Genomic DNA, 22,290 nt, shown 5'->3' with positions numbered 1-22,290 from the left:
GAGGCTGTCAGGAAGGTCAATAGTGGCCAAAGCGGGAAGGGGGTCAAAAAAAACGGCTGCCAGTGGTTTCTAATATTATTGATTAGTAATAGCCACATAGGGCATATTAGTATAATCCGGGGAACCTAATATTCTTCTCCAACATATGTGTACTGTTTCCTTTTAACATTGTTACGTTGGGCTCTTGCCTGTACATAATTACAGATTGCCGCTCTGAGTCTTCTGAATAAGATAGATGGAGGCCGTTATTTTAGTTCAAAATTATCTTAATTGCTAATCATTAAGGCTTGTAATTCAAGTTCTGAATAAAGAAAAGTGACATAAGATAAAGAGCAGTCTGTGTATTTGGCACGGGCATTGATATTCCTAGAGGTAAATCAGGCTTAATTAGACACTTTGATGTATCAGTGTTTCCACCCAATCCTAAAATATATTAATTGCCTGATTTTATAACTCTGCCCTCAGTAATGAATTTACGGATGAAATATATACTATAAACTGGCAAAGATGACATATTTGTTTAACGTAAAAATAGCTAGAACCCTAAAAGGTGTGATATAAAAAAAGATATAAACCTTTATGACCATGTTAAGTTATCCTCAACTTTAATGGAAAAGAAGACAAGTGTTCAAATATTAACCAGATCTATATACCTGGATATAAATGTGCACTCCTTTGCTAAGCCCTGACAGTCTTAGTCTATTATCCTTGGTTCAATACACCAATTGAAAGTCCTCATTGCACTCTTTAATTCATTTCCTGCTGATTAACTCATAGACTGCGTGCATAAACCAATATATATATCTATATATATATATAGATATATAGCAGGCCCTCTACTTACTAAATTTTGCATTTCACATCTTATACTGCCAGTCCAACATCCCCATCCTCCATTATTTGTACTAGAACCAAACAGATTGCAATGCCTATATAGCGTTTAACAGGTCTGGACAACATCTATGTATCTGCACTCTCTATCTGTTTCGCTCATTTCTCTGTCTGCTTAGATAATAATGTTGTGTATAATGTAATCATCCTTCTCCATGACTAGATTATTCCTACTCTGTTCATATCTAGAAGCAGTGGGCTTAATGTGATTATGGCTTCCTCTTCAACGTCTGTATTATCTCATACTCCTCTATTTGGTCATCAGTGTACAAGAATAATCATAATTTGATACTAACTACATTATAAAGCCCTGATGTTTATCAATATTAAAGTGTTAATGCAGCTAATAGTAAGATAATAGTTTAGAAATATTTTGGAGGTAATTAAACGTGGTCCATCATGTGATGGGGTATGTCTACAAGCCAAATAGCTGATCTTGGGAAGAGGTGCTGTGTGCGTTGTATGTAAATGGCACATCCTGGCACTCACTGAGCCCTCCTAGACTGTGAGAAGTGTCCTGACTTTTAAAGCATTTTCTGCCTCGGTTAGTCACAGTCTCAGTAGCCTTTGTTAGTTACATAAAGTCTGTTCTAAGGTTTTCCTCCCTGATCTTCACATTTAAGGGCGTCATTTGTTTAGCGTTTGCATTTCACTGACAAATATCGCTTTATTAACTCATGAAAGTAGAAATTTTTTTTTTTTTATTAATTAGCAACACTTATTAAAAGAGAGAATTCGAATCAATAACTGTATATGGGTAACATAAAAATAGCAACAAAATCTCATGTACAGAAGGCTAGTGTGCCATATCAGGAGTAGCTACATTTATGAAATGTCACACGAAAAAATAAGTATAAGGTACCTAAACAGGGACACTATATGAAGCAAAATAATTGCCAAAAAAAAGAAGGAACATGCATGCAAGGTAAGTCTATGGAGGAGGAGATGAAGCGATACTGTAAGTGCTATGTGCTACTTTGAATCATGTTAAATAACATGTTGTAGATATATATATATATATATATATATATATATATATATATATATAGAAAAAAATGTAGAGCGTAGTAACGGCACCAGGACTTCAAGGTGGATGAAAGCAAAAGTGGATTTATTTCACCTCAACACAGCAAAGTTTCGGTTCAACAGGAACCTTTCTCAAGCCACATGGCCTGATTTGTTGCATTTGGAGTGCTGTGTTCATCCACCCTGGACTGTATATGTATATATATATATATATATATATATATATATATATATATATATATATATGCATTGTCATATGGAGGGAGCGACCCCCTCACATGTAAAAAAAGAGAGAGTGTCTCCCAGAAATAGGTGTATAGATGGATGTAGATCGAGTGACTTACCCATACTATTCGTGTGTCCTGTATGCCCAGGATCTGGCACCATTAACTCATGAAAGCAAAAACATGGCTTAATTGTGGTTATAAATGAAATTTCACAGTGTAGGACAATATCCGGCCGCTTTTTAAAAAACATTATTTGATTAATTGCTCAATATTATCTAATATATGGGGCTTCAATATATATTGTGTCTGTATATTACTAAGGTTATGTGTGTAAGATGTATAGCTGCTGAATTAACAGAATATAATATTTTTTTTCAAGGAAAATCTCATTGTAGTAGTATGGAGCCTTCTACTCTTGTTCTTATTATTGCTGCCTGCATCCTTGCTAAGTTATGAAGTCATTGCTAATTTATTTATGGGGTCATTACAATTTCTTCCTTTCTATGTCAACATTTTTGTGCTTCACTATGAAATGTGTAAAGTTGCTGCCATGTGCTGCATAGAAAATAACACATTCAGATCTGAAAAATTCACAGTGAAATTCAAGGTTGTGTAATGTCAATTCTGCTCCATTTTACAGCCGTGAACACAACCCCAAGCAGTTGGAGCCTGGATAGTGGGAAAGAAGCCAAAAACATTTCAGAAAGTGGAAGGCTCATAATGCCTCCGGTGCCACCCAGACCCACACAAGCCGGTAGGTCTGCTCTCTCTAAAAAGCTCTCTTCTTAGAGTTATATTAAAAAAGCTCTCTTCTTAGAGTTATATTATTGAACTTTAGGCTAACTTCATGCCTTTTGCAACAAAGCATTTAAAGTGGTATTATGGTTTTCGCAAGTAGAGATTATTCTTAAGTTATGCAATTTTTCAATATGCCTTGTTTATCAATTCTTCACGATTTTCAAGGTCTCTGCTTGCAGAGAATGTGCTCCCTCCCCACCAATGATTTGGTGGCCACTGTGTATAAGGGGTAGGAATCTCTTTATGAATACAGCGAACTCCTAACTATTCACACTTTAAAGAGGATCTGTCACTAGTTTATTAATTCCCTATCTTCTAACTAATCTAACAGGCGCTATGATGTTGATAAGTACAGTTATTATTTACAAAGTAATGAGCATTTTTCTAAATATGCTAATGTGGCTCTAATAGCCAAATGTGAGGTTACTCTTTCTTTTCACTCTAGGCGGTGTAATGTTCTATGTATGATGCTGTGCAATCAGCATGCAGCTTCTTCCCCTTCCCTGCCCAGCTATTTGAAGTGATCCCTTTCCCTTCAGCCTCAGTCTCTCACACTGTGTGAAGCAGCTTCATGCTGATAGGACAGCGTCAGAGGCTGTGAGGTAGCTCCACCTCAGGAGAATTGCTGGTGTTGACACCCCCTTGTCAAGTATTGCCTCATTTACATATTTAGAAAAAAAGCTCATAACTTTTAAAGTAGTAAACGTTTTGGGACACAATTTTCACTGGTATTATCAGTGTGACAGCGCCTATCAGATTAGTTAGGAGATAGGGCATTACTAACTAGTGACAGATCCTCTTTAATGCACTTTAATGCACACAGAAACTAAGAAGTCTTGAAGGGGTTCTCCAGGTAATAAAAATTGATGGGCTGGGGTCCGACTGCCGGGACCCCCGCCGATCAGCTGTTTTGAAGGGGCCGCATCGCTCGTATGAGTGCTGCTTCCCCTTCATTTCTTCTTGCTTACTGTGAATCTTTGACACAGCAGTAGTGGTGAATTCACAGGTATTGTAGCCTTGAAGAAGGCTGCAATACCTGTGAATCACCGCTAAATGCGTGTCGAAGATTCACAGTGAGCAAGAAGAAATGAAGGGGAATCAGCACTCATACGAGCGATGCGGCCCCTTCAAAACAGCTGATCGGCGGGGTCCCGGGAGTCGGATCCGAACCCATCAGCTATTGATGGCCTATCCTGAGGATAGGCCATCAATTTTTATTGCCTGGAAAACCCCTTCAAACATCCCAGCAACACATTGACAATATTACATTGTAGAAAGCGGTTTAATATTTGAGTGGTAAATCCACTGTTACAGTTTCGTTGATTCGGTAATATTTGGAACATACGTAATAATACAAAACTTGCTTGTAGATGTAATGTAGATTCCATTGCTTATTAATATATGTCTGCTCTGTTTGACTTTAGCTTCTCCAGCTAGAAATATAGCTGCAGTTTCTCCTTCTATAATGGGAAGATCCCCAATGAAGGTAAATTTTCTGTTTGCTTTTTCAGTATACGTACAACAAATTGTAGAATATTTTTCTGATTTTCATCTAGCACATCTCGAACTGCAAGTGGCCAGCAGAGGGCAAACTTGTACCATAGGCTACTTGTAGATCTTCTTTTTTATAACATTTCCATTGGCGCTGTTCTTATTCTGTTGTCTGCTGGAAAATAATGATACTTGCTGTGTTTTAAAAGAAATTAATAAAACCGGTTACCTATTGTTGTCTGTTATGACAACAGAATTGTATGGGTCACTTCATAAACACAGCCTCGTTGCTGTTACAGACTATTCTTCCTACAAAGAAATAATCAAATGGCCAAAATGAATATAGCCTGCCATAGTCTGTAACAGCAACGAGGCTGTGTTTATGAAGTGACCCATACAATTCTGTTGTCATAACAGACAACAATAGGTAACCGGTTTTATTAATTTCTTTTAAAACACAGCAAGTATCATTATTTTCCAGCAGACAACAGAATAAAAACAGCGCCAATGGAAATGTTATAAAAAAGAAGATCTACAAGTAGCCTATGGTACAAGACTGTAACTTATTATTCAACCCATGGGAAGCTGATAATTTTGTAGATATAATAACAATCTGTAAACTGCAAATTGTTTGCGTCGTAAACATTTCTTTAAGAAAAAAAAAGCTTTTTGCATTTTTGTAATTACATTAAGATGCAAATGACTTTTAGGTTAACCATAAATTGTTTACATGCCTCAATACTTTCGGATGGAAGAAAGAAGGATAATAGTATGCCAGTTGTTTTGCCTGCTGGTATGGTGACCCGATAAGTTAAAACCCACAAGTTTTCCTTCAACAGACAACTCCCTCTGACTTTTACAGGCCCTCCCTCATACAGTGTCACCTACCGGACCTACCTAATATAAACATTGCCAGCAACAGTCCCTCCCTATGCACAGTGTCTGGGAGAGCCTGTGTCGGCCACAGGACTCCCCATATACAGTGTCACCTACAGGACCTACCTAATATAAACATTGTCAGCAACAGTCCTTCCCTATGCACAGTGTCTGGGAGAGCTTGTGTCGGCCACAGGACTCCCCATGTACAGTGTCGGCCACAAGACTCCCCATATACAATGGCCCAAAAAACAGAATAAAAAAAATAGGGCGCTCATAGTGAGACTTGCAAGTACAACCATCAAAGGTAAAGGTGCTGATTTACTGCTCACCTGTATGAGTTGTGCATCTATCGGCTCAAACCTGAACTGCGCGGTTAATATAATAACACAGCTTCTCAGCCGGAATTTGAAATCTAGCACATAGTGGAGTTTATACTACCAAGAATAACAAACCTCCAGGCTAGTCAGGTGGCAGTGTCCGGTTTGTCTGGCAATTTGTTGTCTTTGGAAGTATAATATCCACATGCATTATCATACACAGAACTTCCCCATGTACAGTGTCACATGGGGGACTCTTGTACAGTGTCGCGTGGGGGACAGAGGTTGGTTCCATGTTCTTCTGGGATTTTTTGTATATAGTTGGATGAGTTTTCGCTGTGCCCTCAAAAAACCTTTGCCATGCCAGTTAATTTCAAGAATTATACGCAACTCTTTTGTGTGTACTATGGTTCGTTAGAGTTGCAGAGATTTAGAAATGCATTATAATCCTTTTCAAACATAATGGGGAGAATTTATCAAACTTTCTACATGGAAAAGTCACACAAAGGCCCAAAAAATGCAATTTGACACTTTTGGCCTTTTTACGCCGCCCTCACCACTTTTGCGGACAAGGGGCGTGGCTTTACCAGAGTAGGCAGGGTTACAGCCCAACAAATTTATTATAATCTATGCTAGGTAACTTGCAGAAATTTTATTGGAATTCTACGCCATCTACTCTGTAGGGTGTAGCAAGGTAGAGGGCCATTCCGGACCCCACACCTTGCCCCCCAATTGGGCTACCCCCACAACCCTTTGTACAATTGAATAAGGCAAAAAAATAAAAAATAACACTAGCCTCATTGCTCCTCTTTTTCCCTCCGTATCCCCTCAAGCTCGCTTAGCATGCCGCGGCTCATACAAGGCCTTGACACTGTGCATCATCTGGATGTTGTATGTGACGCAGCTGATGACATTCAGTACTGCATCGAATATAAGGCCCTGATGCTGCTCAGCTTCCGGACCTTGTATGAGCCGCCGCACACTGAGGGAGCCTGATGGGACATGGAGGAGAGAAGAGGAGCAGTGAGGGAAGTATGCTTATTTTTTATTTTATGTCCGGTGGGGTGTGGATCAATGCCACACGGCCTTAGCCAGCAAGAGGCGTGCGCCTCTCAATAAATCTGTTGCATCTTACTCCAGCAGAGTAAATAACTAAGACATACATGAAATGTCAGTCTTAGTAAATCTTCCCCAATTGATGAATTTGGGCAGATCCCAGCAAATTACTAACATACATCGTTAAGCCTCTGTTCTCACTGCCACTAGCCTCCTTTTGGGTTTTGAAAGGGAGAAGTTTCTGATAATAATTAAGGAATTACTGCTTAGATTATTGTATAACATGTAGGTTCAACAAAGGAAAGCGTTCTGTGCTTTGTTTTTACTTGTCAATAGCTCATCGATCGGCACTTGTCTAGCTCCATTTAGTTTGCATCAATGTCCCCATACAGTTTGCATCAATGTTGGCAGCCTATCCCCTGTTTACGTTAGGAGATGTGCTGCTGACAGCGATGAGTTTCAGTTCTGCATGATAGATGTGATCAGTCGACAAACGAGCGTTTGCTTATTTGTCGGCTGATCGATGATACCGTTTACGCAGGCCCATACTGGGGAACGGGCGTTAATGGTTAGGTTTCAGGCCTCAACCTTATGTCTTTATTACTGTTAACTGTACGGGTTTTACAAACTCTAGGGTCATAACACTTTTAGTAAATTGACAATTCTATCCTTAAAGAGGTCCTATCCTCTGTAATGGGGTACCTTTTTTATTAGAAAAAATTATTAACCCTATAAAGTGATTTTCTAAGCTCAGTTCTGATCGAGTCAAAGTTAATCCGCTCAGGCGCACACGGGAGCCGCTGTCAGTCGAGCCGCCAGTGCAGCTCTAACGGATTTGTCTCCGAATTGCTTCCTGCAGCTTCTATTTACTGTAAAAATATAAGCTGCAGAAGTGAAACCATGTAAGTTCTTAGCATTATTGAATGCATTTCATTTAAAAAAGACCCCAAAAGTATCCGTAGCCTTTAAGAAATGTAAAGATACCTCTGTATAAGATGTGCTTGCAAATGATGCGACTCCCCCACAGGAATCAGGTCCTGAATTTCATTCTAGGAACATCCCGACATCTCCTGCGTCTTCCCACAATTCCCCACGGCAGCAACCAGTCTCTTTGGTAATCATGAGATCTCACGTTCTGTCTTAAAGAGCTCTATATATTATATTAATAGAGCAATTACCGTTTGGTAACTGCTATATTAGGCCCCATGCACACGACCGTATTTTCAACTATCTGTAAAAACTGTACGTAAATACGGTTTGTATTGCATCCGTATTTGATCTGTATATACGGATCCGTAAGAAAAGCAAAGATGCAAATGATGTTACCAACATGTTGCATAGCAACGCTTCCGTAAATACGGACGGTTTACGGATTCAGATCCGTAGCCGTCCGTATTTACGGAAGCGCCCATAGGCCTCTATGGGAGAGTCTGTGCCGTAATTACAGACAAGAATAGGACAAGTTCTATAATTTTTTTCAGCACAGACACCCATCAATACAAATACTGAAAGGCCAATAGAAATGAATGGGTCCGTAATTACAGAGCGCAATTACGAATGAAATATACGGTCGTTTGCATGGGCCCTTAATACTCATCGATTTAATAACTGCTGTAGTAATATAGTAGATAACTCTGTTTTAGAGTGAACGTGACATCTTGTGATAACCAGTAAGATCTCTCGTTCTGAGCTTGAATATCTTTACAATTGTTTTAATGACCTATATTTAGAAAGATATTAATACCTTAATTGTTTTTTTTTAAATAAAACGGGTTCTCAATTATAGGTCATAGTGGTAGTCTTCAAAAGCTATGTAAACCATTTGAACTCTGTTTTATAATAAAAAAAAAAAATAAATGTATCATGTTGTTTTAAGCAACAGTTTAATAGGTTTTTATATTTAAAAAAATCGTTACTTTTTGAGAGATAGCTGCTTTGTATCCTGTATACAGAGCAGCTCTGTCTTGCTCTCAAACCCAAATCCGTCTAGTCAGAGGGACTGACATGCAGCATCCACCTGTTATTGATCATATCTAAGTATATATGCAGCTTCTGTGTGTCCAGGAGGCTGTATCTCAAAAAGTAAAAAAATAAATTGTAATAGAAAACAATTAAAAACCTGCTTAAAATAACATGATACATGGTTTTATTTAAGCATTACAGTACATTTCAAATGATATTGAACAGAAAACTGCTCCATCTCTTCCTTTTAGGTTTGTATTTTGACAAAGGATGCCTACTAACCTTTATTTATTCACTTACAGGGTTCAATGCAGTCATTTACTCCATCTCCTGTGGATTGCCATCCTTCTAGCATGATGTCTAACTCTCCAGTCTTATCTGGAAGCTACAGCAGTGGGATTTCTTCTTTAAGTCGATGCAGCATTTCAGAGATGTCAGGTTTTGAGAGTCAAATTTTTGAGCAAACAGGATCCGGCTCTAGTTATGGTATATCAGAAGAACCAACAAGAAAGGAGAATAAAACGCCCCCGCCCTACAGTGTGTATGAACGGACTTTAAGACGTCCTATACCCGTACCTCAATGTCTTTCCATACCTGCTCCAATTGACCCTCCAGCATTACCACCCAAACCTGGCCCAGCACGTCCAACAAGTCTGGAGAATGGCAAAAGGACTGATCCATTGCCACGCCCAAGGCCTTTCCCAAGGAAAGTGTCTCAGTTGTAACAACTGCTGAACGAACAATATGACCTTGCAGAACAAGTAACCCCATGGGGTCCAGTGATAAATAAAGACTGCAGAAGGGTTATAGATGTAATACAAGTATGGGCACTTTAATTGTTTACTATTTGATTCTCTTAAGGAAGTGAAGCATTTTGTTATGTATTATTGTTTTGCACATTATTCTAGAAATATTAATTCAGGAGTAACTTGACAAGAGGCACTTTGGATCACATACAGACAAAAACCACATACGTTCACGCAGTATGTGCGTTTACTGAATATGAATTTGATAAGATCATTTCTTTGTTTTTTTATGGAGCTGTATACAATGTTTAATTATTTGTTCAGTAGATTGTTTTTGTGTTTTGGTTTTATTTTAAAGATACTTGATTCATTGCTTTTAACCTTTAAACCAGCCTACAATTCCAAATTTGTTCGCTAACTTCAAATTAAAAATTTATTATTTTTTTATTAATTTGATGACCTTGTTAAAATATTACTCTTATGAATATAGTATTCTTCATTTTCTTCAATGAATAAGAGATTTTTCATGTATAATGTATATATAAATTTCTTCTCAGCGGCGATAAATTATCTTCCATACTTTGTGCATTTTGTATATGCAGAGACAATTTTAATGTTTTATTAACTCAAGGGAGGAGGAAATTCTTAGCACTGCATGTATTACGAGGTTGAAAAGTAAATGCTGTTTGCTACGTACATGTCTCTGCTTACAGCCTTCCTATTGACTGTTCGTTTAACGTGCATTCAGTTGTCAAAGCAATGTGTGAAAGACAGTAGAACTGAGGTTGCTCTAGTGGTTTAATAATGCAAAACTTTTCTACATCTATGTTTTGCCTTGGTTGTTTTTCAAACAATGGATTCGAGTTAGGTATCATCACGGATTGCATTCTTAACGGAACCATGACAGTTTTGATGGATCTTTTTCTAAATGGTTTCCAAATTATATTGAGTCCATCAGGTTAGGCTCTGTTCACATCTTCGTCGGAGGCTCCATTAGGAGCCTCCATGGTTTTGCCAGACAAAATAGCGCAGCATTCTGTGCTATTTTGTCCGGCAAAATGACAGACATCGTGACGGAAACCCCGTGAAACTCATTAAAGTCAATGGGTTTTGTTGGGCGCCACTGGTTTTCATCATGTGACGGATATGGAGGCTCAAATTTTGTTGTTGTTTTGCTCCTATGATGGAGCGGAACAACAGAAAGCCGGGATGCAGCTGTGAACAGAGCCTTACACTAGGTTTTTTACTTTTATAATGGGAAAAATTGTTATGCACACTATGCTATTCTTGCCCAGAAAATGCATTGGAAACCTGATGGAATGAAGAGTAGCAGTCTGATCAGAGCTTAATCGTAAGTACCAAAATGTATTCTCCGATGTATTCCAAGATCTGAGACTTTGACTATTGGCGCTCCTCTGTTTACTTTGAGCACATCTAAAGTTAAGGAATGCACGATGTATATGAACAGGCACAGGGGTGCATGTAGTCGCAGGCCCTGAGATCTGGAATCGGGAACTGAATCACTGTATGTAATAAATAACAAATATACGTGGGAGCGCATACTATACCCACTTGAATACATTGTGTTACTCCTGGAGAGCCCCTTTGCTAATCCCGCCAGTTGTTTTGGTCGGGTGAACGATAGATATATCTATTTCTGTAGGGCACAGCTATCTGCATCAACTTGTTTAAAAAGACAAAACCCTCTAATTTATATATTTTCACTGTTGTAATAATTTACCCTGAAGCGATTGAACAGAGGAGTGGATTCCTCTACATGACTGCATCAATGGTCAAGCTAATTACTACTAGAATAGTCAAGTATCACCGCACCACACAAGCCATTATCCTGTTCTTCACGGCTTTCCTCCTAGTTATCCACATAAAAATAAAATTACACCATTTTTTTTTGTTATATAAAATATTTATAATTAAACACATTTTATTCGTGAATATCTATATTACTGGCACCACAGGTTTGATGTCTTGGATTCAATAAGGCCTAATCTTTATTTACAGGGGGCATCTTTGTTCTTGTTTCTGACATGGTATCTAAAAGTGGTGTTTTGCAGATACGTAGCTATAAGGGGTGCACTAGTATTATAAATGGCACATAGTTGGTGGGGGCCCTGTTACAAATTTAGCATTGGGGCCCTGGAAGTTAAAGTTACGCCTCTGGTATTTTTTTTGTGTGTGTGCACGCGCACCCCTTACTACACAATTCACTCTAAATCAGATCCATTGTTAAAAGTGCCTTGCATTCAACCACTACTTGCAACCCCAATGTTTCTGGAAATTAAGATGTGTATATTTTTCTCAGAACAGTATTGCAGATGCTGGGCTATTTTAATTCTTATAGTGTATTTGGATATGCAGTAGACCAAGCAATACAAGTAACATTTTATATATATCAGGCAAAATATTTTTTTAATATCCCGTGTGCAGTATTCCTGTTCAGAGTTGATCTAGTGGAAGGCATAGAAAATCTGTGAAAAGGATAGTCCAATTTGCATTAGATTGGAAAAAATCCTTCCTGACCCCTGACTGGGGTTCCAGTGCTGTTTTCAGAGAGCCTACAGTACCTATAATGATATGAAAGGTACTAAATATCTGCCTGTCAATCATATTTAATGATATACTCAGATATTGGATGAACATGCAACAAGCTAAAGATACTTGTCGTTCCCGCACGGATCTATGGAAACATCCATTTAGATCAGAAACTCCTGACACAGCAATAGACCGGCAAAAAAAAAACGGTTTCACCACAGGTCAACTATGAAAATATACCAGTTTCGTCAGAATGTGAAAACAAAACAATTGTTACATTTCTACTATACGCTTTCTATAATAAACTGATGGAAACTTAAAGTTGGGAAAACGTAGTTTAGTATTCTAGTGCAGTGGGTGCCATTATATTTCATATGTAGACATAATACCGCTCCGTACGGATACGGGTGTTGCAATGTCCGCTCTGTGGAGAAATGCACACCTAACAAGAACATTGCATATGGGAACAAATTAGTGAAGGGAAGAACTACTCGGCTTAGTAGTGTAGGGTATATTTATGTATTCTGTATGTATAGATTAGTAAAATAGACTTATCTGAGGTATTTTACACAGAGAACTTTATTTCTCTGTATGTTTTTATTTATTAATGACTGGGAGCAATCATTTTGAGGGCTCTGTAATGTAAATTAAGATGTCCTGTATAGATGCCAGTACAACAGTGCCCCCACGTACCAAGTTATCATGACAGTTATGGGATGATGGCTTGGATCTTGAAAGCAATAATAGTTGAAAATAGTACCTCTCAGTACATTGGCTAAATGGGTCATTTAGTATGCACGTAGTATCATCCAGTACATGTGGATGGAAGAGAAAAACTGATTCACAGAAACTTGTAGGTAATAGTACATTAGTATTTCTTGGTCATATACTTCTTCTTTTCTCTTAGCTACCAAGGGACACAGGAAATTTTTCTTTTTAGAATAAAGGCTTAGCTTCTTTAGACTTTTCCAGGCATTCTGGGCTTTTCCGGGACACAACATTGATGATAGGATAGACTATCATTGTGTGACTGGGGGTGATCCGACTGTCGAGACCCAACCAATCTGCAGAATGAAGGACCCACAGCGTTTTTAAGTTAAAAAGGCTGAGCAGCAGTAGTACCAAGCTCAGCTGTGCCTGGATAAACATTGATGGGGTCACCGAGTGCCGCGGCCCATTCGTTCTGCTAATCCGTAAGGATCTCAGGGGTCAGATGCCCATTGATCACACATTGATGAGCTATCCTAATGGCAGACCATCAATATTATGACCTGGAAAACCCCTTATTTATGAATAGCATAGCCCATTATCCAGCCGTTTTCTAGCTATGCCCCTAGTTATCCTTTTATTAATCCATGAATAAAGTAACAGGCGAGTAATGCAATAAAAACATTTGCATACAATTCTTTTATTATGTTTTTTTTAGCTAATCATACAGTACAAATCCCTAACAATGCAATTTTCCACTACAGACTCTTGTACAGATTTAATGTTGTGCCTTTCTAGCCTGTGTGCTGTCTCCTCGTCATTAGTCCTTGAATAATGGGCATCGTAAACCTCTGTTGTTTTACTGTATAACTTTTATGTTCCTACCAACAAAACTGCCACCTGTTCTGGTACATAATTCTGCATCTTCACCAAGAACAGAGCACCTTACACAATTGATTTCATCGCTCTAATGGCGATTTACAAAATGGTTATGCATTCTAAACCCACCATTCAAAAATAAATAAAAAATATTTAAAAAAAAATGAATAGAAGAAGAAGTATTTTCCCTTTTTTTGCTGGGAAGTTGATTTTTAGGTAAAGTGTGTATTCTGGTTTTAAAGACCAGTCTGGTTGACAGAAAACTATCACTTTTTATATATTTTCCCAAAAAAACTGTTAGCGGTTGACTAATTACATTTTTAGTAATTATTCTAATATTTTTGTACATAATTTGTTAACTTTAATAAAATATTCCACTTAAAAATAAGAGCAGGCGTGCATATGCAGTATGATTGTGAGAATTATGCCAAATAATTTATGTACTGAAACAATATGTAAATATGTGCTTTTTAAATGATAATTCAGCCATATTGACTTTACAATTTTGAATGTCAGAAGAAAATATATGGTAAAGAATATTTATGTTTTAGTAAAAGATATTAAAGAATGATAGTAATTTTAGCTTTGTACCAGGCTATTTTGCAGTTGGGAATTTTAGATCTGGTTGTGGCTTTGGGATATAACAGTGTTTTTAGCACATTTAACAGATAACCGGGGCAAGAAGAATATATGTTTGTATGTATATCTCTGCATATACAGGACATAGATTTATATAAAGATGCATTGCCGTCGGTTTCAATTTTGGCATTATGATAGAACAGGCTCTTCTGATTTATCTGTGTAGTATATAGTTGAATAGTTGTACAGTGTTTTACAGCGAGTGTTTTTTTTTTTTCTGTCGTAATCTTCTATTTCTGGCAACCAGCAGAGGTGTTAAATTTAATATATGCGTGTATTACTGGACTCATTCATGCATAATAACTATTATGATGAACGCTTTACCAGATGTGCATATTAGATGGTGCAGCAATGGAATAAAATAAAGTTACTTGGATAATATATGTATATGCTTTTGTTTTTCTTTTAAAATGCTGTTTAGTTAATAGGATGTGTGTGTGTACAATGTATACAGTACAGTCTGTAAGTTCCTTTCATTTGATTAAATAGATTAGTTATCATTAATTTGAAATTAAAACGTATTTCCAGAGATTTGAACAAAAACTTTCATGGTATGTGTCTCATGATTTACAATAAAACTGCTACATTTCTTTGTTAAAAATCCCATGTCTCACCTTTCTTTCCCTGCATTTATGTTCAAAACTGCCAACTACTGTATATTGTTTTTTATTTTATTGAAACCTAACTGGGAGAAGAAGCTAGCTACTTCCTCCTTCTCTTATGTCACTATTGAACTACACTTCCCAGCATTGCTTGTTTTTCAACTTAAAGGGGTTGTCCACTACCAGACAACTGATGACCTATCCCCCGAAAAGGTCATCAGTATATAATCGGTGAGTTTCCGGCACCCGGACCCCAAACCGTTAAGCCGCTCCGGCTGCCTCTGAGCACCAGACATACATGCCGTAAGCAGTTGGCTCCGGCCACGGAATAGCGGCCGAGCTGCAGTACTGCAGCTCTGCTCCTATTCAAGTGAATAGGAGCAGAGCTGCAATTCCGCAGCACGGCCGCTATGCAATGTACAGCCAACTGCTTCCGGCTCCATACATTGCATAATGTGTAATGGCATCCGGTGACCGCAGGCAACGGTAGAAGCTGAACGATGTAGGTTGTGGGTGTCGGACCCCCACTGATTATATACTGATCAGTTGTCCGGTAGTGGACAACCCCTTTAAGAACATGTAAAGGCCATACATTACAGCAGGGCTACTCATACCTTTTTTTTTCTACTGGGGCCGAGCCGGAACATGATGTTGCTTGGGTCTCAACATTACTCAAAGTCCTTTAAAAATCTCAATTCGCTTGTCTCCTGAACTCAATATAATATTGAAATAGACACACAAGAAAGGCCTGTGCAGCTTATGATCACTTCTGCCAAAAACAGCTGCACCTCACCAACAACATGGTGACCAGGTGCCTCACAGCATGAGAAGTCTAACACAAATATAAATTTTGTTACCGATACCAGATCTACAGACATAGATGCATTTACACATACACTATATAGACAAAAGTATTGGGACACCTACACATTGCACCTACTGGAGATTTTATGACAGCCTATTCTAAATCCATAGGTATTAATATGGAGCTGGTCCCCACTTTGCAGCTAAAAGAGCTTCCACTCTTCTGGGAAGGCTTTCGACAATATTTTGGAGTGTGTCTGTGGGAACTTTTGCCCATTTATCCAGAAGAGTATTTTTGAGCTGAGACACTGATGTTGGTTGAGAGAGCCTGGTTTGCATTCTCTGTTCTAGTTCATCCTAAGGGTATGTGCACACACACTAATTACGTCCATAATTGACGGACGTATTTCGGCCGCAAGTACCGGACCGAACACAGTGCAGGGAGCCGGGCTCCTAGCATCATACTTATGTACGATGCTAGGAGTCCCTGCCTCGCTGCAGGACAACTGTCCCGTACTGTAATCATGTTTTCAGTACGGGACAGTTGTCCGGCAGCGAGGCAGGGACTCCTAGCATCGTACATAAGTATGATGCTAGGAGCCCGGCTCCCTGCACTGTGTTCGGTCCGGTACTTGCGGCCGAAATAAGTCCGTCAATTACGGACGTAAATAGTGTGTGTGCACATACCCTAAAGGTGTTCGATGGGGTTGAGGTCAGGGCTTCGTACGATCCAGTCAAGTTCATCCACACCAAACTCACCGAACCATGCCTTTATGGAACTTTTCTTTTTGCAATGGGGCACAGTCATGCTGAAACAGAACAGCGCCTTCTTCAAACTGTTCCTAAAAAGTTGGAACCATACAATTCTCCAAAATGTCCCAGTATGGAGCTAAGGTAGGCCAACCCCTGAAATCAACCCCTTAGCATTATCCCTCCTCAACAAAACTTTACAGTTGACACAATGCAGTCTCCTCGCATTGTCCATCAGAGTGCCAGATGGACTCCATCCAACGCTTGGCGCTTGGTGATATAATCCTTTCATGCAACTTCTCGGCCATGGAAACCCATGCCATGGAGCTCTCAGCGCAGTTTTTGTGCTGCTGTAAATGCCAGAGGAGGTTTGAAGCTCTGCATTTGAGGCAGCAGAGCGCTGCAAACTTTTAGTCTCAATGCACCTTAGCACTTGATGACCCTGCTCTGAAACATTACGTGGTCTGCCACTTTGTTACTGAGTTGCTGTGGTTCCTAAACGCTTCCACTTTCCAATAATACCACTCACAGTTGATCATGGAATATCAAGGAGGGAAGAAATTTCACAAATTGACTTGTTGCAATGGTACCATTCTATTACAGTACAACACCTGAATTCAGTGAGCTCTTTAGAATGACCCATTCTGTCACAAATGTTTGTAAAGGCAGACTACATGTCTAGGTGCTTGATTTTATACACCTGTGTCAATAGGACTGAATGAAATCTCTCAATTCAATGATTAAGAGGTGTGTCCCAAAACTTTTGTCCATATAGGGTATCCCTGCACATTAAGGGTATGAACACACACAGCGTAAACACTGTGGATTTTCTGCAATGGATTAATAGCGGAAAATCCGCAGCGTAGTACAGTAGCAGCAGTGTGCTCATCCCCACACTGCAGAAAAATGCAGCTGAAAAAAATAATATAAAAATTCTTCAACTACAGCATGTCAATGCTGTGGAATCGCAGCTCTTCTGTTGCAGGTTTTTCCATTAAATTCAATGTGGTGCTTAAACCTGCAACAAAGTGGTGTGTGTTGTGATATTTGCGGCGGAATCACAGTGATTCCGCTGGAAAAATCGCAAGTAAGAAAAAAATAAACTAATGTTATACTTATCCAGAGTTCCCTGCTTCTTCTCCAGTCCGGCCTCCCTGGATGACGTTGCAGGCCATATGACTGCTGCAGTCAATCACACGCTGCAGCGGTCACATGGCCTGCAACGTCATCCAGGGAGGCCGGAGCGGACGCTAGAGGAGGAGGGGGGTAGGGTAAGTAAGTGCAATAATTTATGAAGCAGAATTTACACCCAAAAAAAACACACCTGTGTGGTGCGGGTTTTCGGACGCCATTCCCTGCGGTGTTCAGGGCGGATACGCTGTGCAGCTTGATGCAGCGTATCTGCCTTGAATACGCCGTGTGTGTTCGTACACTAAGGCCTCATGCACGTTGCCGTAGCCGTGTGCACGGCCCATGATTACAGGCAAGGACGGCTGCGAACTGTCAACCGCATTTGTGGACCGTGCTGCCATTATAAAGTATAGGAACATGGTCCGCAAATGAAAAAAATAGGACATGTCCTATTTTTTGCGGGTCATTTCTACTGGCCGGACACTTACCCATAAATATACGGGAAGGTGTCCGTGGGCCAAAGAAATGAATAGATCAGTATTTTTATCCGTAATAGTGGATAAAAAGTACGGACGTGTGCATGGGGCCTTAGATGGATGAGATGAGGAGGTTTGTCTCACTGACTCCCTGCCCGGGAGAGTTGAGACAAGAAGGTGGAGGACCATCTGAGTGACCGAGGAATACCAGGTATAAAGTAACTGACAAGCAGATGCTACTCTGTCCTGCAGTCCTATAGAATTAATCACATTTAAGTGTCAGCGGTATTCCAATGTCCTACAAACACAACTCTAAGAATTCTTTATGTAATGTGCTGTGCTCAGTGACTTCTACATGTGTTTTCATACATTTTTTTTCAGTTTATGTGCTTTGCTGGTGTGAGCATTATAATTTACATGAAAAAAGTAAATACAAGTACAGACTGCAAACTTGATATTATTCTCTGAGACAGAAACCTTCTGCATCAAGGTCTTTCAAGCAGTGCTTATTAAGTCAGCATGAAAAATATATATAGTTAAGCTCTGCATCACTCTAAAGTGTGAAATTTATGAGTATAGGAAATCTGGCTGACAACACCTGTGATTATAAAGCGCACGTTGAAATATGACCCTATAACGTATCACTTTGCAGCTATGCAACGGGTTTAAGAACTGCAGTAAATATATCGGCACACATATACATAAACTGTATATCTCAGATGTAGCTTTAAATCTTTAACAGTAAAAAACATATTACCTTATCAATGCTCTATAACAAGCTTGTTATTGTCAGTGGCAATATAATTATTATTTTAATTTTTTCCGTTCATCAAGAAAGAAAGAACTCCAGCAATAAAACATCCTACCATGAGGGGTCCTTGAGAGAACATGGAGATAACTTGTAGAATTTGTTACTGAATAAAATGGTTTGTAATACTGTTTGACCACACAAACACAGGTTTACATATCTCACCCATACAATTTAAAAGGTTGTCTCATCTGCACAATCTTTCCTAAAAACAACGACAACCCGGCTGCTGAATTGATGATTACAGACGGTTGCGCACCTACACCAGAGCAGAAGTTTTGCTTTGCTGTGATTCTTTGCATTCGCTTTTATTGGGGGTCCGGAGCAGTGAATCTTCCTCTATAACATCCATATGCCTAATAGGTCCTCGGCGATCTCTTAGGATTTTGCATTGCCCAGTATAAAGTTTATCTGCTTAGTGGTTGGCATGGGAAATATTTATTCTTCTGGAAAAATGATGGTACAGTTATTTGTGACCCAATATAACTACTGTGCAAATATTTGCATGTTTGTGTTCCAGCATTATTAATTTGAAGCCAGGCAAACTTCACCCCGAAGTCTTCATTGTGTTCAGTTTAGTCTACATGTAGGGGTTTTATAAAATCAGATACAAAGCTTCCCAAGTTTTGCTCCGTAAACAAGTTCGACCATCCTCTGGCCTACCACTGGTCCTTCTTCTGGTTTATCTCTCAACTGGAGAACAATATCAACCTGTTTGTTTCCTCCAATTTCCCCTAAAGCTGGTCATACACAATGGATAAAAGCTAGGCCAAACCTCCAATTTTGGTGTGGTCAACCAACTATCTAACATCTATAGTTGCCTCCCAACTGTGGATAACCGATGCTTTGTTTCCACTGGGTCTGGTAGAACTTTGTTCACCGATCCCCACGGAAAAAACATGTACGTCCGGTGCTGCTGAGCATGCATGTTTATGTTGGAGTCAGGAGAAATAGCTGTAGTCGAACAAGTGTTAGCCGACAGCTATCTCAAATGTATGGTCAGCTTTATTCAGAGAATAGTAGAGCAAAGAGGTAAAAGTCACAGAATAAAGAAAATGTTCTCAGTGATGCCTAGAAACATTCAGATGGAAAATGACCTGAGATTCTGAAATTTCTTCTTGAGTGATTCTTATCCGGGTTAAAAGTAATGCTTCTAAGCTAAAATATCTTAGTAATACTGTGGCTGATTGAGCATCCTGTGGATTCATAAAGAATGTGATAGAAAAACCTCCATATCAAACTAAAGTCATACAAAGGTTTAGTATGGCCCCGTAGGCTGCTATTTCTTATCTAGAATAACGCTGGTAAGATTGACCTCTTACCAGAAATGTCAAAGGTCACTCCACAAGCGTCAGCACAACTCACATCAACATGTGATCGGTCGTGGTCCGGCTACCGGCACCCCCCACCAATCAGCTGTTTTTAAGGGGCCGAAGGCTTGTACGAGCGCTGCTTCCCCTTAATTTCCATTGCTCCTACTGTGAATCGTCGACACACTTGTAGCGGCGGTTCAGAGTATTACAGCCATCTCCCATTCACTTCAATGGAAGAAGGCTGTTATACTGTGAACTGCCGCTACAAGTGTGTTGGCGATTCACAGTGTAAGCAGTAGAAATGAAGGGGAAGCAGCGCTCATACGGGGTTGTAGGGAGTTGGATCCCTGAGTCGGACCCTGACCGATCAAATATTGATGGCCTATCCTAAGGATAGGCCATTAATTTTATGGGACTGGAAAACTCCTTTAACCCCTTAGTGACCACTAATACGCCTTTTTACGTGATTCACTAATGGGCTTTAGGCTAGGCTGACGCCTTTTCACGTCAGCCTAGTCTAAGTCCTGCACGGGTCTCCCGTGCAGGCAGGAGCCGGGGCTCTGCTGTCTGATGACAGCTGAGCTCCTGCTCCAACGTCCGCGATCGAAGTTTACTTCGATCGCGGCCATTTAACCCGTTAAATGCCGCCGTCAATAGCGACCGCGGCATTTAACTTTGTTTACAGAGGGAGTGCGCTCCCTCTGTCACCCATCGGCGGCCCGCGAATGCAATCGCGGGTCTCCGATGGGGTGTCATGGCAGCCGGGGGACTGATAAAAGCCCCCAGGTCTGCCCTGGACATATGCCTGTTAGGACGCGCCGGAGGCACGTCCTAACAGATTGCCTGTCAGATTTACACTGACAGGCAATAATGCTCTGGTATACAAAGTATACCAGAGCATTATAGCAGCGATCGGAACATTGCACAGTAAAGTCCCCTAGTGGGACTAATAAAATCAGTCATCAAAGTGAAATAAAGATTATTAATAAAAAGTACAGTAAAAAAATAAATAAAACCATTTTTTTTCCATAAAAAGTGGTTTTATTTAGTAAAAGTGTAAAAAAAAAAAAAAAGTACACATATATGGTATCGCCGCGACCGTAATGACTCCATTAATAAAGTTAATATGTAATTTAAACCGCAAAGTGAACACCGTAAAAAAAAAAACGCAAAAAACTATGGCAAAATTGAAATTTTTTTCCATTGCCCCCCAAAAAAGTCATAATAAAAATGAATCAATAAGTCCCATGTACCCCAAAACAGTACCATTCAAAACTACGTCTTGTCCCGCAGAAAACAAGCCCAAAAAATCACTACATTCATGGAAAAATAAAAAAAATACGGCTCTTGAAAAGCGACGATGCAAAAACAAATAATTTTAGTTCAAAAGTGTTTTTATTGTGCAAAAGTCGTAAAACATGAAAAAACCTCCACATATGTGGTATCGCCGTAATCGTACCGACCCATAGAATAAAGGTAACATGTTATTTACATCGCATAGTGAACGGCGTCAATTTAAAAACGCATAGAACAATGGCGGAATTTCCGTTTTTTTTTATAATCCCCCCCAAAAAGGTTAATAAAAGTTAATATCAAAATTATATGTACCCAAAAATGGTGCTATTAAAAAGCACAACTAATCCCGCAAAAAACAAGTCCTCATACAGCTATGTAGACGAAAAAATAAAAACTTTATAGCTCTTTGAATGCGACTATAGAAAAACAAATAAAATAGCTTGGTCATTAAGGCCTAAAATGGGCTGGTCACTAAGGGGTTAAAGCCTTAGACATTTAAACAAGAATTATATACATTCACGTAAGTGTTTATGTTGTTTCTTTTGAAAGCCATTGAAAAAGTCAGGTTAAAGTTTCTTACCACAATGCATTTAAGCTTAGGTGTCAAGTTAAAGACTGCTACATCTATGTATATATACCCCAAAATGGTGGCAATAAAAAATACATCTGATTCTGCAAAAAAAAAAAAAAATGCTCTTATACAGGTGCAATGCAAGGCTATGTTCACACGCTTAGTAAAAAAAAGTCTGAAAATATGGAGCTGTTTTCAAAGGAAAACAGCTCCTGATTTTCAGAAGTTTTTTTAGCAAACTCGCGTTTTTCGCAGTGTTTTTTCACGGCCGTTTTTGGAGCTGTTTTTCTATAGAGTCAATTAAAAATGTCTCCAAAAACGTCTCAAGAAGTGACATGCACTTCAATTTTGCGGGAGTTTTTTTTTAAGT

General features: G+C 39.3%; 1 protein-coding gene across 5 annotated transcripts in view; it reads left to right on the top strand.

Moving 5' to 3' along the window:
• The window catches only part of DOCK4 (dedicator of cytokinesis 4), a 376,034-nt gene extending 361,264 nt beyond the window's left edge, over nt 1–14,770 (top strand). For all 5 annotated transcript variants that reach the window (XM_075857083.1, XM_075857082.1, XM_075857085.1 and 2 more), the window contains 3 exons: nt 2,785–2,898; nt 4,367–4,428; nt 8,950–14,770. In XM_075857083.1, coding sequence (XP_075713198.1) covers nt 2,785–2,898; nt 4,367–4,428; nt 8,950–9,372 — 599 coding nt within the window. In that variant the 3' untranslated portion in view covers nt 9,373–14,770. The remainder of the gene's footprint in view (nt 1–2,784; nt 2,899–4,366; nt 4,429–8,949) is intronic.
• Nucleotides 14,771–22,290: the final 7,520 nt, after the last annotated feature.

Source organism: Rhinoderma darwinii, chromosome 3 (genome assembly GCF_050947455.1).
Source record: "Rhinoderma darwinii isolate aRhiDar2 chromosome 3, aRhiDar2.hap1, whole genome shotgun sequence".
Taxonomy (NCBI): domain Eukaryota; kingdom Metazoa; phylum Chordata; class Amphibia; order Anura; family Rhinodermatidae; genus Rhinoderma; species Rhinoderma darwinii.
This window is presented reverse-complemented; position numbering and strand designations above follow the sequence as displayed.